The 17,696-nt window shown below is 30.6% G+C and overlaps 1 protein-coding gene across 1 annotated transcript in view; it reads right to left on the bottom strand.

The window, feature by feature from the left end:
• Positions 1–8,915: 8,915 nt before the first annotated feature.
• LOC129233481 (uncharacterized) overlaps positions 8,916–17,696 on the bottom strand; it is a 48,358-nt gene continuing 39,577 nt past the window's right edge. Inside the window, exons 8-11 of the mRNA XM_054867500.1 lie at positions 15,636–15,713; positions 13,361–13,427; positions 10,102–10,188; positions 8,916–9,270 (exon numbers count right to left, since the gene is read on the bottom strand). Of these exons, the coding sequence (XP_054723475.1) occupies positions 9,110–9,270; positions 10,102–10,188; positions 13,361–13,427; positions 15,636–15,713 (393 nt within the window). The 3' untranslated portion in view covers positions 8,916–9,109. The remainder of the gene's footprint in view (positions 9,271–10,101; positions 10,189–13,360; positions 13,428–15,635; positions 15,714–17,696) is intronic.

Genomic DNA, 17,696 nt, shown 5'->3' with positions numbered 1-17,696 from the left:
TGAAGTGCCTCAGTGTGGAAAATAAACAGTTAAAGATCTCAGTGGAAATAACCAGATTTGGCTGAGTTAAACGCACCAAACATTGTCATTATTACATTAAATAGAATCTCATTAATAAAATGCCATAAAAATTTGTATTTTCAGAATTGTCTAGAAAATTTAATTTCAATCAATAACTAAAGGTATACAGTAAGCTATATAGTAATCAGTAGATCAACCACTTAATATTGTAGAAGTATCCATATCGACAAAAAAAAGTCGATTTTATTAAAAATTCAAACAAGAGTAATTAATCTAAAAACAATAAAAGTATTTGTTTTTGAAATATTTTTTTTTTCGGGGGGGGGGGGGAGGGAAAATTGAACCAACTTCAAAATTGCTCTAAAAAGTGAAAAATAATTTCATTCTTTAAACACAATCGATAATACTTTTAAACATAATATTTGAAGTTGGCGCAAAAACAAAAAGTAAAATCCAGTGTAACCATGCTTTGTTCATATTTTATTCAGAAAATCATCCAAAGTTAGGAACGAATCATTTATGTCGTTACTCAAATACCATCAGCTATCATCAGTGCATAATGTATGTGGTAGTGAAGAAACTGGGCCTGGTTAAATTTATAGTTGAGTTATGGCTCTGAATGATTTTATCTATCGTTTTTTTTTTTTTTGGGGGGGGGGGGGGGGGGGCAACTTTAAAAGTTATGTTTGAAAGTATTATCTATGGTGTCTAAGGAATAAAATTATTTTTCACTTTTTAGAGCATTTTGAAATCGGTTCTATTTTTTTTTTCCCCAAAATTTTTTTATTTCATCCTTTTTAGTGTAAATGTATTTCATAAATAGTAAGAAGTTACCATCACAAAACTTCACCTTATTTTTTTTTTTCATAAAAATGCACCATGCTAATAAAAAAAAAACTATAAACACACCTTAAATTTTAAGCGATTGGCACTAAAAATTTATCTTTGTTCATCTCTGGAATTCATTTGTTTGTTAATTGTAGCCATTTAAATATTACGTTTTCCCCAACTAATTTACATTTCACAGCATACAAGTTGCTTGTGATGCAATCCTGTATCTCCTTACTTAGCACAGATCATCTGTTATTGGCATAGATGATAACGATAAAAATACTACTATATATACAGTTGAGGAAAGCCTAACCTGGTAGCATTGTGAAGGCTAAGCAAGTACCTCCAACAAACTATAGGGGACGCTGCAGCCACTGTCTAATGACAGATGAAAAAGGTAAAACAAATGCATGCCATAACGTATAAATTGCTTCTAAGCTTAGTAAATGACAGACATTTTTGTTAGTATGTATGATTTTTTTGTTCTTCATTCTTTTGAAAAGTTTTTTTAAAAGTCCTTTGGTTATTCTGACGCATGTAAGAAGAGATGAAAAATCAAAAAGTATTACAAAAGTAAGAAGTTAATGCAAAACACATAGTAAGTTGTTCTGAAGCAGTCATTTTCAAGATATTGAATTTGATATTCATAAATTTTTGGCTCACTTCAAACACCTTTTTCATTTTGTAGTTTTTTTCTTTTCATTGACACTTATTATGTCCAATTTCGTGACATTTCCAGCATTTCATGACACTTTGGTCACATAGTGCACATACGTGACTGTAAGACAGTCAGATAATTTATTTCTATGACCATATGATTGAATATCAAAAGAGGAAGATGATATTTCATTGTTTTATTTACCTGGCGCAAATTGTTTTATTTATGTAATTGAGTTATTTCTTCAAATCGATTTATTTTAATTCTCGCTGTTTCACATGTTTCTATTTTTCAACTGAATGATAAAATTCTGTCATGCTATGCTGCCTAAATCATCTACAAAATGCTCTCGGATATGTAGTGGCAGTTCTGTTTTGAATCTTCACGCACTTAATTCATTCCTCATGGAAATGATTTAACTGATATGCGAAATCTCGTCAAGATACATTATTCTTTCACACAATACAAAAACAATAACCCTAAAATTCCAAGCTTTTATTTTTTATTGTTAAAATTTTTAACGTTCTTTCTGGATTTTTCAATCCGTTCAGCGATAAATATTTTCAAGAATATTTATTTGCATACTGTCCATTTCAGTTGGATGTTGTAGTAATTTATTTAAATCAATTACTTGGAATTAGGTTAAGGAAAAGGCAGTAATTTTTCAGCATGGCCCTAGTGTCCAACCAATGTTATTAAGTTCGCTTTTTTTTTTCATCGAAATGAAAAACTAATATTTGTTCAAATTTACTTAGAACAAGATAAATGAAATGTGTACTTACAGTTTTTTAGCAGATATTTTTGATGTTACGCTGTTGTGGATGACAATCCCGTATGATGAATCACGCAAATAAAAAAAATACACATAACAAGCTGCTTTTTTTGCCCAAAATGGTACACGTGGAAAGCAATGTTTTACCTTTTTCGGTAATTTTATAAATCACCGCAAGGTAGCGTATTTGAGCTCTGGAGTTGCGAATCACTGCATGATCTCGCTTTCAGGTTAGGTTTACCCCTACTATAGAGCGATGATACTGAAAAATTTGAGATTCAAAATTATCACTGCAATTGCTATTAATATTACTGTTTTATGGCACCAAACATTTGTAACAATGAGTTTCTAATCATTTAATAGGGAAATTGCCTGAAATTTACTGTTTTTTGCCCATAACTTTTTGTTTTCAAGAACAAATATGGTCAAACAAAGTAATGGGACCTAAGTTGAGCCATCCCCTATCCATTAAAAAGAGAATCATCAAAATCGGTTCACTCGGTGAGACGTTGTGAGTGGACAAAAAAAAAAACATACATATGGTATGAATTAATAAACCCTCTCCTTTTTTAAGTCGGTTAAAAATGAAGATATCGGTGATTTTGTGAGCTGAAAATTTTGCGAATTTAATATCAACACACGAGTAACAGAAAGTTAAAAAATCTGCCTTGAAAAAATATTTCATGAGGCTTGTATTTTCCCGATTACGACAGGTGTGAAAATTTAATCCAAGCGTTAAAAAAAGTGATTTTAGAGTATATAAAGACGAGGATGTTTCTTTGTGCCTGATTACCAGGAGACCCCATAGCACAACGGTTCGCAACCCGAACAGCGTGTTACTGGGTGACTACTTATATAGTGTGTAGGCGAATTAAGAGGTTAACTTAATTATAATCCTGCGCTTACGCAACAAGCAAATTACAAGGAAAATCATTCTCTTGGCACAAAAAAAAAAAGAAGTGGCGCAAGAAAAATAAAACTCAAGCAAATTACATACATGATGTCACAAATCTGTATTAATAAAAAAAATCATTACAACATGAACAAACTTTTAACAAACAAAATTGAACACATTATTTAACAAAACTTAAAAATATATGAAAGAAACAATATAAAATGAACAAAAGGTAATAACAAGACAGTGCAATGCTATTAGCAAAGAACAAATAACAGTCAAAACAAATAGTGAAGATTTGACGAACAATTGTGAAAATTTTGATGAGACTACGTATTCACACCATTTCATTATGAATTACATGTACACTAGTTAAACATGACAAAATGAAGTAGAAACCGAAGATTTTTAACATGAGTGTAGAACAGTATTAAGGAAATAAAGACAATTTCCAAAATGTTATTTACAAAGCTATGAAACTGTTTTTCATGTCTTTAGTAAAGGATGAATATTAATCACACATATTTACGTCAAGATAATTTATACTTCCAAGGAGATTCATAGTCGAGTTTGACACAATGCAAACAAGTTTGGCACGTATTGCTTTAAAAAATACTCTTCTAACCGTACAAGCACAATATGACGAATAATTTGTTTCAGATAATCGTATATTCTCGATTACTTTATGATTGAAATAAAAGTAAAAAATTGAAAGAAATAACTGTACATAAAAACAGCATTTTAAAATATATATATAACAAATGCAGGGAAGAAATTACTTAATTGTAGTGTGAGCTTTGTATCATATACAAATATAATTTTTGTCTTATGCAATTGGTAAGACTCATCCAAACCAATACACTATGTCAAAATATTGGTTCTATTCAAATTATAGTTTAACAAAAATCAAACAAAAAATAAAAGTTTAGCTAAGTTTAAAAATTTTTTCTTAAAAGATTCAAAATTATGCAAAACAGTTATACGTACTTGAAAATATCAGCAAACTAAACTATAAAAAGGGGGGGGGGGGGGAGAGAGAGACTCTTTTGTAGTCTGGACACCTTTTTGTTTGTTGCAAAACAGGCCATTTTTGCAAGTTTTAATTCATTGTCTGTGTCTTTTTCCACTGAGATATGAAACGCATGTTTTTTTTTTTTTTTTTTCATTCTTTGAAGCTGCCTGCTGTTTTTTTTTTCTTTCCCCCTTTCATTTTCTATTTATTTATTTATTTTTTGAACTGATCTTTAATTTTAAACTGAACACCTGAAGGATTCTTACGTACTATACGTTTTAACAACTTTCTGGAAGTGAATACACAGATTATGTTCTTTACCAGCAAAATATGATGAAAATGTTGTAGACTTTCCCTTTAAGTACTTTAAGAGTATCAATTACGCAATCGTTCATTGTGCTCTCACTGACAAATAATACAAAGTAAAAATTAAAGATTTGCAGATCTGAAAGAAATATGCCTGTGCAAACTTTTCTGGAGTAACTAAAAGAGTCTTTCCGCAACATATTGAGTTTTCTATAAGGTAAGAAGAAAGAATCGAGAATATACAGTTTTTAAAGACATTTTAAACTATTAACAATCCACCAAGGTATGCAAATTTTAAGTAATAGGTTGTAAAAATTATAAAGAGTTGGGACAGTTGGTGAAAAACAGCAATTATTATAGACATTTGGAAAAATGTTGTTCTTCACGAACCTTAATTGACAAATGATTCTAAAGAATACAAACAAGTGCTGAGCATGTTCAGGGGTGCCCATCCTCCCAAGTTCAATGGCGCTAATCCCCTCCTCCCCCATTTTTCTCAACCTTCTTTCTTTCTTTCTTTTTTTTTTTAATTTTTAGCTCTGTTTTTTTATTTATTTTTTAAACACATTTTGTATCTATTTACTTATTTATTTATTTTATTATTATTTTATTAGAAAAGTTCTGTGCAACACCAATGACACACACTAAGTAAATAAATGAAATAAAATATAAAAATAATAAAATAAAATAAAATAATTTAAATTAAAAATTAATCAATTTATAAATTTAAATAAAGAAATTTAAAAAAATTAGAAAATTCTCCCAAAAATTTTGATGGTGCAACTTGCGCCATAATCCCCCCCCCCCCCTGTGGGCACCCCTGAGCATGTTTACCATCAAATTTCTCTATAACATATAAGACTAATTTTACAGTAAAAACTTTTGTATAAGTTTTGCAAGAAGATCATCTATCCTACATTAAATACACCTGCCAAAGTGTCATATTGCTAAGATATAGAGTATCAAAGAGTGTTTCAAAAGCTTCATAAGCAAAATGACCAGCTGAAAAAGGAAAACAACAAATACAATGATAAATAATCTACTTAACAATAGTCATGCTAGAAAGCACTAATTACTTAAAACTCTGGTTTCATGTCTACCAGCACTAATTAATAAGGAAGAAGATAGTTAACACAGAAAAGAACATTCTTAATTATTATTTTAAGTAATATTGTGCTTTATATGCATAGATAAGTAAATATTGTTCCCACAATATTTTGTTTAAATATGCATTTTTAAATATACTTGAACTTTGTAAAAGCAAGAAAATTAGTTAAAGAATTCAACCTATTTTATCTAATGCATTAGGCATCATATATTTGTGCTTGTAATATTTTTTTTAATGACGTACGGAATTTAATCAAGTTATCTGCTATTGCTATTTATTCATGAAATAACTTAGAATTCCTACATTTTCAACTAAACTCAAATGTTGCTAAACAATCAAAAACAAAAAAAATTAACTTTTCTCCATTGCTTAAGAGTTAAAAGTTAACTAATAAAGGCTCAAATATAAAGGTTCAAAAATAAATGGCACAATAAACTTTTTAAGAGCAAAGTGATATAAAACATTTTAGCATTAAGAGTTGTTGCCGAAAACTCAAAAAATATGTGTCGTGAATTAAAAAAATTGCAACATTGATCATTTTAATGCATATTTTTGTAACAAATAGAGTTAATGTGATCTTTGTACGGTAAAATTAACTCTGCATATGAATATGAAGAAAAATTTTTATTTAGAAAATTTTTTTTTAAGATAGTTGATTTATTTTTTATTTCCATGCACTAAAAGCCCTATGTGGATTCAAAACTTCCAATTTTTTAAAAAATATTCATAAAAGCGAGGCTTAACTACATTTAGCAAACTCAAAAAATACTTCAGTCAAATCAAATTTTTAATTGAATCCAGCATGCTAATTCTGTTAAAATTTCGAACCACATAAAACAAGTTTAGATGTAAGTACTTAACCCAAACAAAGGCATCCTGGAGCCATAAAATATTTTTTGAGACATAAAATTCTGCAACCGAAAAATACAAATGGCTAAAAAATAGCATCTAAAAATATTAAAAAATATCACATAAAATGAAATGTCATAAAAATATAAAAGCAAAATCAGTGATAAGTAGAGTATCATATAGGTTTTTTTCTTCATAAATTTGAGTGTTATAACATTATGAATAATGAACAAAATATAAAAATCACACTTGTCCCCCCCCCCCATATTTTAACATTTGTCACAAACTACAATATATTTTAATCCAATACAAATAATTCCATTAACACACTCAACTTCTAAGCCAAACTATCATATCTGTTTTCAATATAACAACAATTTTTAACAGTAACACATTAAAATAAATTTTACGTCAGAAGGAAAAAATATATGTTATCAACCGCAAAGTTATGGGAAATGAAGGCAAATTTTCAAAGGCAATTTTTAACCAATGCAACAAATTCATTTTTTTTTTTTTTTTTGAACAATATCCAATGCATAAAATTAAATTCATTTCTGTAAATAGAAATTATGCTTGCAAAAAAAAACTACAATGTAACTGAACAGGCATAAAAATTTTTAAATGTTACCTGAACAAGCAATGTATGAATAGGCACAATAATTTTTAAATGTATTTTTAAAATGGAAAGAAGAGCTTTGTTAAATTTTTAGTGCTGAAGTTTTTAGTTGTAGAATTATAAATATTGTACCAAATAGTAATTATTTATACAAAACTGTTATAATCAACCCTTTCCATAACTCTGAGACCATAAAATTTATCTCCATGCTTTCTTGTATACACACACATATACATTTGTATATACAACATTTAATTATAAGAGAAACTATGGAAGACTAAGATACTTTTTCTCAAAATCGAGGTTTTAAATTTTAAATTCTTTTTGTTTTCAAATATATTATACATACTCAGAATTTTATAAAATTTAAAAGGTTCATTAAAAATTTGAAAGTTTTCAGTAGCACCAATAGGTTAATTTTATACTAAGAAAGGGTGATTTTATTGAAAACATTTTAAAATACAAAGGAGGCATTACGGCAGATAAATTTTGACAGTTAGATGGTAAAATACTACACATTATCAGAAGTATCATTAAAAATAAATAAATTTAAAAAGGTTTCTTTGGCATATTTTTCTTGATGCTTTTAACTTATATATATACAAGTAAATTATATTAATATTAGCATTATAATATAGCATTACTTAATATAGCATATTAAGTAATGTTATATTACAATGTTAATAGAAGTGCTTGAAAGTTTTAATTGATGTTCATTACAGAAATGTTTACTTTTAAAAATGCAAAGTTATATTTATTAGAATGAACAAAATGAAATATCACGGGGTAAAAATAGCCAATCCGCAAGACAGCAGCTATTTTCAAATACAGTACAAAATTGCACTAAAGTATCCAAATTGAATAGTTTCATATTTTCAGCAAAAATAACATTACTTGATATACCATTCTACTAATAAACTGACTAGGACCAGCCTAGCTGGCCCCAGTGCCTGTTGATGGTCGTCACATTTGTATTTGTATGTTGAATTTCAGTTTTGTTGATCCCACAAATATTTCATAACAACAAAGGTTTTCATAATTTGAAAACTACCAAAAAAAAAAAAAAAAAAAAACTCATACACAGTCATGCACTTAATGTTACTGTAAAATGCATTTTTAAAAAAGACAAATGGAAATGAAACACAGTTAATATCAGAATAGTAATTTCTTATAAATGATTTACTCTTATTGCTGCAATGGTAACAATTATGTCATAAGCCTGTTATTTTTTATTAGGAGGTCTCCTTATAACATGGTACTTGAATTATAGAAACATTTTTTAGTGAATTAAACATCAAAGGTTTGAAGGTTAAAGTGAGTAAGAACACTGAAGAAAAAGTTTGCTTTCAGACTGACAAAAGATTCTCAGTTTCACAAATGCATAGTTCCAAGACTTCAAAAACTATTCTCAGCCTTGAAATTTTACCATCATATTTGATAATTCCCTTTTTAGTATTCCTTTTTTATAAAATGGCTCGCTCAAGTTCCAAGAACAAGCTGAAATGCTTATTCAAATAAAAAAAGTCATTTCTTCTAGACTGAAACTGAATGAACAGGTACTACAAGACTGGTGACCGATTTAAGGGGAAAATTGAGAAAAAAGAAAGAATAACTGGGGGGGGGGGGGAGATTTTACTCAAACATAATTAATATCAGAAACATTTGATTCACTCATTTTCTTTTAAAAAATTCAATGTGCCTTAACAACTCTATCAAATGTGCTTTCAGTTCCATATACATACTATCCATACAGCATGAGTATAAATTGAAACCCAATGCTAAGTAGTCCTGATAACATATGAAAAATGATATTTCAACTTTCAAATGTTTACCAGCACATTTTTGAAAAAGATTATTCATGAAATAACAAAAATAAAAATAATAAAATTATACAAAAGTTACTGGGCGGGGAATGGCAAAAAGAGATTAAAGGAACTTATCCACTTAGTATAAACATTATAAATCATTTTATAAACATCATTGAAAAATGCAATTTAAAAGGAATATTTTTGGAGACATCAAGAGTTTTCAAATAACCTTATCAGAATCTATAAATATCCTTATAAGTGTATTCAGTTTCTTTGGCTTTTGTTGCACACTTGATGTGACAAGACTCCTTCAAAAACTTCAACCAAGTTCCCTCATTGCTGCTCGACTTGTTCTTTGAAGGGCGTTCCAGCCACTTCTTCAGTACATCCAAGGCTAAAAACAATGGTCCAATCATGTAAGCAAACATACTTATCAGTATGAGAACTCAAAAAACACTGACTAGTGGATGTCGGCGTTCTAATCATGCAATCAGAACAGAGATTCTGTTTGGACACACATGCAAGGGAAAAGAGATTCCATTTCAAAACAGGACGGATGATCTAGAATAAGCTAACAAACTATTCGAATATCTAGAAACTAAATCATAGAATGCTGAAAATAAAAGAAATATTCATAAGTTTGATTTTAAAAAAATAAAACAAAAGGTGTAACAAATAAACCACAAAATGCTTCTAACTTTTAAAAAAGTACATTAAATCATACATGCAACATAGTTTTCACTTTGCAAATTTTCAAAGAAAAGATCCACATAAGTACGGGCTGTGCATATTAGGGGAAAGAGGGGTAACCAGGAAGAGCTGAGCGGTTAAAACATCCCAGATCCTGGAGTTTTGACTCACAGTGTAAAATATAAAGTATTAAATATATTCCTAATATAGAGTAATAAATATGCATTGCATAAATATTATTATGGAACCCCCTCTGCTTTCTCCAGGGAGAAAATTCTAATTTGTAATTGGTTTTTAAAGAAAATAACTAGAAATGATGGGATGTGTAGTTTTTGCTGGACTTGGGGACAAATATTTCTTCATTTTACTCTTCCCCAAAACCAAAATTATCTGCTTAGTATGATTTATTAATTTAGTTCACTTAAGTTTTAGGCATGTAAAAAAAGGCTACTGCTACTTCAAATCCAAAAAAATAAATAAATAAGTTAAAATAAATAAAATACAATTGTTTAGAAAAAATCATGAATTAACTTACATCTGGTATTTAATCCGTAACCAAAAGTTCGGCACGTCTGCACCATCAGGCAGGTCAATGAAAGCTTGCACATGATTATGATAATACCTGGAAAGAGGAATTTGTAAATCAGATAGTTTGCTGCAATATATTTAAAATAACCAGCCAGGATATCACCTATGTAAATCTATAGACTTTTAATAAACTATATTTTAAGAAATTGTAAAATAAATTCATAGTAAAATTGAAATTTACTGTAATCATATTTTACAGGTTAAAGAAATGATTTTTCAAAATTTTGAGGAACACGTAAATATAACCTTTCAAAAACATTCTGTAATTCACAAAAATTCTGATACATCAGAGTTTTCACAGTATTTAGAGTGAAATGAGAAAATTTATAACTTATAACTCAAAGCGTGAATGTTGCGCGTCCATAAATAAAATGTTTATCACAGTATGATAAATAACTAAGGTAAATTAATAGCACTTTCGAAGTCTATATTTAGTAATATAAATAAAATTAATTATATTTTGAACTTCATCATTCTACTATTAACAATAATTCTTATGAAGCTTTTACAAAAGATGTCTTTTTTCGCCTTCAAAACTTAATATTATTCTGATGTTGCTAAATGATTCTTCTCATAATCGAGAAAAATTGCTTTGACGCTGAAAATTCAAGAAAAACTTTTGCCATACAAGACATAAATTATCAAATAAATCACCATTGCAATTATTTTAATCTTTATGTATATAAATAACTGCATTTGTATTTGAAAATAAATTATTTCATTAGGTTAGACGAAAAAAAACATTAAAAAAAATATAAAACAATGTAAAAGCAGGTTTCTAACAAGCCCTAGTAAAAACATGGCAAATATGCAGCATGCTCTATAGTAGGAAGTTATTAACTTATTCTTAATAATTTGTACATAACTATTAGCATTGAAGTCTTATGTGATCCAAAGGCGCCCATATAGGGGGCAAGACGGGCTCAAGCCCCCCCCCCCCCTTAGAAATGGAAACTTCCTTACTTTTAGTGCTTTTTTCCTTGCAAAAATGTATAAAAATTTCTTTTCCAGCCATTAATGAATAAGTTATTAAAAATGTCAAATTTTAACATCACTAATATCTCTTATCGCCTTAAAATTTTGCATATGGGCGCCCTTGATGTGACCTAATGATTAAGACTGCTGCCTTTCACTCAGGTTTGATTCCCAACATGGGAAGAATCTGCTAACTCCTTCGTGCTATATAGTAATCCTAAAGCTTTATGATAAAAGTTACAGAGCTGTTAAAGAAAAGTATAGGCAAAGTATCAAATAGATTATTTATTTAGAATTTGGTACATTTTCCAATTTACAAGCAAATATAATTTGCTTCTTTAAAAACTCTGCATACTCATTTTCAAAGTCAAAACTAAGTAGTTTGTAAGGACTTGAAAAAGTTTCTAATAATAAAACATTACAGCCACAATGCAAAAACTAAATCTCCCTGAGCAATACAAATATTGTAATCTTGAAATGGTTTAGAAATTCGTTAAAATTTTAATTAGAAAGATTAGAAAAGAAAAGTTCTTATCTATTCAAAAATGCAGCTTTCCAATCAACTACATTTCTGAAAAGATGACCCTATAAGAAGCAGTAGCTGAAAAAACAGCCAAAGTTTTGGAAAAAAAGGGAAAATGTAAGTGAAAGTTGGGGCTGTCTATAAATGATGTCACACTTTTTTCAACAAGTTTTTCTACCCCCCACCCCTCCTGCCCCTAGGACACAAAACATCACTCTCTTCTACCCCCTCCCTTTGTCAAGTCACACGGTTTTTCATAAGCACATTCTGATAATGAAATGCATGATGTAACGTGTCTTGTAATCCCTCCTTCCCCTTTATCACAAAATGTCATAATTTCATGAACACATGGGCAACCCCTTATTGAAAAATGAAAATTTCAAAGGGAAATTAACATTTATACAGGATGTCTGAAAACTCCTTGACATATTTAAAAAATTCATAGAAAAGTAACGAATTCCTGTATGACTATCCATCCTGCACAGGAATACTTTACAGGTTAACAATTCTTTTTTTCATTTGTGTCAGATTGTGTAGATGTGAAAATGCAAACTATCTAAGTAGGTGAAACACACCGCCACTCAGTCATTTCCAGCCGAGGACTGCAGTTTCGTGCTTATTAACACTCATCAGCCCGGCATAAGAAAGTGCCTGAGCTGGAGAAGGAAAATCTCATAAGGAAGCCAAGAGTGCTAATAAGTACAAAACTGCAGTCCTCGGTTGGAAATGACTGAGCTGGCGGTGTATTTCATGTATTTCTGCTTTACCCTTGGCTATTGGGCAGTAATTTACTGAATATCCAAGTAGCCTTAATTGTTACTGCAGAGCATCTAGAACAAGGGATGAACTTGATTGCTATTTACATGAGGTTTAAGCATCAAACGGTGCACACATTAAACTCTGATAATGAAAGGTATTGCTTTCTGTTTAATACAATGATTAAACACCTCACATTGCATTTGTTATCTTACTCTTGATGGTATAGTGTCCCCATTAAACACAATACGGAAGGGAGGTTTTTTAGCTTTTTTTGAGCAATCACTATTGCTAATTGTTTTCATTTGACCGTCTTTGATGTCCGGTTCCTTTTTCAACCCCACTGTCCTCTGCAGGCGCGGTTCTTCCCGGTAGCCGCTGCTCCTGGTCGATGGCGTCCATTTCCTACACACACGCACGCTCATCAACACTCATACACATCCACACACGAGCCTTTACACACATGCCAATGTGCATGCGCACAAGCCTACGCATAAACAACTATGCACTCGTAACCGCCTAAGAGGAGGGACAGGAACCGTTTCTAGAAACAAGAGAGTGAGGTAGTAACCAATGAGTAGGGTCCTGTCGCAACTCGTGATTGCAAAAAACATAATTTGAATTCAAAATTTCACAATTTAAATTAATTTTGAAAATGTGAAAGTTTTTTTTTTTCATAAAAAAAATTGGGGACCTGTAAGTGTTATTGTACAAACTGCATATTCATACTACAATTTGTTGCTTTTCTATGAATTTTTCTAATGAGTGGAATACTTTTCAGACGCCTTTTTTTTCGAAAAGAATGAGTAAAAGAAAAAAATAAAAGCAGACTATGGCCAACTTTCCAGCTGACCCTTCTTTTATATAGCATCACCACAAACTTAAATTATTTTCTTGATCTTATATCTATAAATTTAGCTGTTCTTGTGAAGAATTTTAAATGCATACTTACCAATATACTGAGCAGTTTGATGAAATTGTATATTTTCTACTACCACTTTATGATTTGACATATACATCTGCGGGGAAAAAATGAAACTAAGCACAAATTTGACAGTTATAATAAATATACGCTGAAACCTGTGTAAGTTGACCACTTGTGGTGCAGTATTTAAGTGGTCAACTTACATAGGGTTTGTTGTAAGATTCTCAGCCAAATTAAGTGCAAGTTGGTGGTCAAGATACTGTTTGACCACGGATTGTATGTAATTTGGTAATCGGCTAAGTAAAGATGATTCCATCTGAATGAATCCGGCAGGGAAGAAGGGAAAACAGCGATGGAATATTTATACACACATTTTATAATGTTACTAGAGTCTTATTCATTTATTGCATTCTATAAAATAAAATGAAAGGAAACAAAAATACTTACTATGGAAACAACAAAAAGAAAATAAAATGTTTTCATTTCGTTTGGGAATGTAAATGCAAGATGGTAAGCTCAAAATTATGTTGTGAATAAATAAATCAATTAATTTTTGCAGTTAGATTAAGAAAATATTGCTGTGAGTAACTTTTCATTTTTAGAAAAACGTAACTAATTTATAGAGGCTAAAGTGCATGTCTGTAACAAACCAAATAACACCCCTATAAACTAACAAATGTGTCCATTTTGGCCTGTAAACCGGATATTAGCCTTTTTTTATAATCGATGGTCAGACAGTAGACAGGTGATCAACTTACAAGGGTGGTCAACTTCACAGGTTTTACTGTACTTAACACATGGGTTCCCAAACTGGGTGCATTAGCAACACGGAGTGCTGCAGAAAGAAAGTGAAAGGTGCCGCAAAGTATCCATGGTATTAGTTTATATGCACGGGGTCTGGCATCTTAACCTACCTTATTTGGAGAGGGGCTGCGTGAGCTGTGGTGGGGATACGATGGTGGAAGTGGCATTGACAGATAGCAGTATATGAGCCACTTCCAGCAGTAGCAATGGCATGGTGCAGTAAGCATTATCATGTGTTACGGAGACTCATATTCAAAATGTTGGTTTTTGATTACTATTCAGCAAGTATTTCACATTTGGTTCCAGTTTGGCAGACATGATCCTGTTCCAGATAGAAAATTATGCTTTTGGGTATCAAACATTAGCGCCATAGGTACTGCACTGAAAAAAAAGGGGGAAAGGCTGGCTGATCTCAGACTGTTACAGTGCTGAAAAATATGGCACTCCTGATAGCATCTATCCAGGATCTCCAAGTGTTTAGCACATTCACGCATAAATATGCAGCTGATCAACAATTTTCTGATAGGAAAATAAGAAAAACCCTGGACAATAATCTTCTCAATGTGAAGTTTTGCTAGCTAAAAAGTATCACAGTTTAGTTGGCCAAGTAGGATCTCAATGCAAAATTCTTGCTGAGTAGTAATAAAAAAAAACACCATTTTAAATTTGCTCCTCCACAACACATGACCAAGCTATACCACTGTTACTACTGCAAATTATACATATACAGCTATTTGCTGATACCACCGTATCCCCACCACAACTGGGATGTCAATATAACTCTGTATATGATAGACAGACTAGGGTGCCATGAGAAAATTCTAGTTTTTCAAGGGGTGCTCCGAGTTGGAAAAGTTTGGGAACCCTTGACTTAACATATGATCTCTAGATAAACAAGATTGAATTAAGAAAATAATAAATTGTCAAAAATTAGTTGGAAGAATTAAATCAATTAGGGAATCATTCTACTTTTATTTATTTATTTTTTTAACACATTTATGCACCAAATTTCATTTAATAAAAATAAATTTTCAAATACATAGATCTGATAAATTCAGCAAACATATTATTCTAATGACTTTAAGTGGCAGTATTGATTTCATTCTCTTGATTTTTTGAGGCAGTGAGAAACCATATAGGGGTGTAGGTGCCAAAATAAAAATTTGGAGAAAACCATGATAGGAGAACCTCTCCTTTATTTTGGGACAAGAGATACAACTAGCAGCCCTACTAGTACACTAACGTTATACAGCATGATTTATTTAAAAAAATTCTAAGAAAGCCTACCTGGGATCTGAATTTTAAATGCATTTTTAATACAACAAAAGTTACAATGAATCGCATGCAATCAAAATCAATTTTGTGAAGAGTTTAAATTAAACTTTAAAATCATATGAGGTGTTGCTCAAAATTGCACCTGCTTTGTACTTAACACAGTTTTGATTCACATAAAATGCATTTTTCTCACAAAACAAAATTAAGACTAAAACAAACCTACCTGATATATTATTAAACATGGATAGGTAATGCAGAGCACAATAAATCCAGATGCTAAGTATTTGTCTTCCTTGCATACCTAATTTAAAACAAACAAATTATTATTATTGAAACAGTTAAAATGACTATTTTCAAGCATAATGTTGATTTTTTTTTTCTACGAAGATAGCTGTTAAATAATGACTGAAATACCATCAAATAAATACTAAAAAAATCTAAATGATCTTCATCTTAGAAAACTCCAGATGTGGTAGTGAAGACATTTCAAATTGAAAACTAGAGAAAAAGAAACAAAAATGCCTGCCGATTGGACAAAATGTTTCTACTGTGATGCGATTGGATTATCATGTTCATGTAGTGAATGGGGTTTCAATAAACTGAGAACAGAATCTATAAAATGATTCTCTCAGAAAATTTCCCAAATGAAAATAAGCACATAAATGTATTCAAAAAGAAGGGCAAATTTATGTGTGAATAAAGTATGATACACATCAAATTAATTTCAAGCAAACTTTAAGCACTTTGAATTTAAATATAAAAATAATAATGCAATCAAAAAAGCAGCAAGCACCGCAGATCCTTGGTATATCAGATTCCTGATGACTCGGACTTTGTCACCAGAATGATGCAAATATAGATGTGGGGAAATGCTTGAATTTTCAAATAGAATCACCAATCAGCTTGCTGGAGCTACTGAGCATACTTACTGGCTAAGTACATGCAGTATTCACAAATGTAAATTATCACTAGCTACAGGGTTCATACTATATTCAGATGAAAAAATTCCATGACTTTTCCAAGACTTTTTCTTGACTTCATAAAAAAATTTCATGACTTTGTTACATGAAGAGAATAGTACTATTTAATTTCAAACTGGAAATTTTTTGGAAAAGAGCATTAGCGAAACTTCTAGGCGAATGCTTATACCTCATCGAAGCACTTACTTGTGATTGAAAAAATATCAGTGTACACCTAAAAACTAAACTATTCTTATTTGTCTTCATTATATAACTTTTAAGTAAAGTTAGTTAAACTACAGTGAATGAAATATAACAGTGCTTAAATGTCTAATAATCTTTATAAACAGGTAAAATGATAATGAATGGGACAAAGGTTGAATGAGTCATTACTAAGTTTCAATAAATTTGCTTCAAAGGTTGCCTTTTAGCATCAGCAGTGCATTTAAACATACACATAGCTTTACAGTACTTTGGTTCATTATAGAAAAGCCATTCTTTAGTAAATTCATGTTTCTAAACCAAATATTTATATTTAAAAAAAGAAGGAAAAACATTCAGTAGCAAATAAATCTTCTGATTCAAATGTACTTGTTTACTTATTTGCACAATTTCAAATGCATATAAATTAGTAGGTTCAGAAATTCCTGAACATAGGGTTTGATTCCTGACATTGAACGTAGCAGTGGGTCGCATGGATTAGTTCTGCGGGCCATATGTTTGGCAGTACTGTTTTAGAGTATTAGAATTTTCCTATTTCTGTGCTTCATCATCTGACTAAAGATCTTCATTTTCTAAAACTTTCAACAAATTGAGATAAACTCTGATAAATTTAGCAATAAAGTTTTTAAAAGTGATGTAAACAAACTCGGATGCAATTGAATTGCATTTTTTATGTGGGCGTGGCAAAATCAAGAATGTGCAAGTTTGCTACTACAGAATATAAAAAGTCTTGAAAATAATGGTAAATGCAAAATGAGTGATGTCCAAGCAGTAAAATCACATTGCAAAAAAAGACGAGTGGCTGCTACAGAAGTGAATGTAATAAGATTTCAAAATTCAGAATTGCTTTTGGGATCATTCAATTTTCCAGTTTTAATATGCAAGACTGTTAAATTACTCAATATTTCTGATGCTCTTTTAGTAACTGTTACTTTCTCTTTGCCCAGGACATTTTTTCATGACTTTAAATAATTTTCCATGACTTTGAATGAAAATTTCAATTTCCACGACTTTTCCAGGTCTGAAATTCTCTAAATTTTTTTCCATGACTTTCCAGGATTTCCATGACCCGTACGAACCCTGTAGCTAACAATTTTTTTTCC

Source organism: Uloborus diversus, unplaced genomic scaffold (genome assembly GCF_026930045.1).
Source record: "Uloborus diversus isolate 005 unplaced genomic scaffold, Udiv.v.3.1 scaffold_448, whole genome shotgun sequence".
Lineage (NCBI taxonomy): Eukaryota > Metazoa > Arthropoda > Arachnida > Araneae > Uloboridae > Uloborus > Uloborus diversus.
Note: the sequence above shows the minus strand (reverse complement) of the source record. Positions and strands in the feature narration are given on the sequence as shown.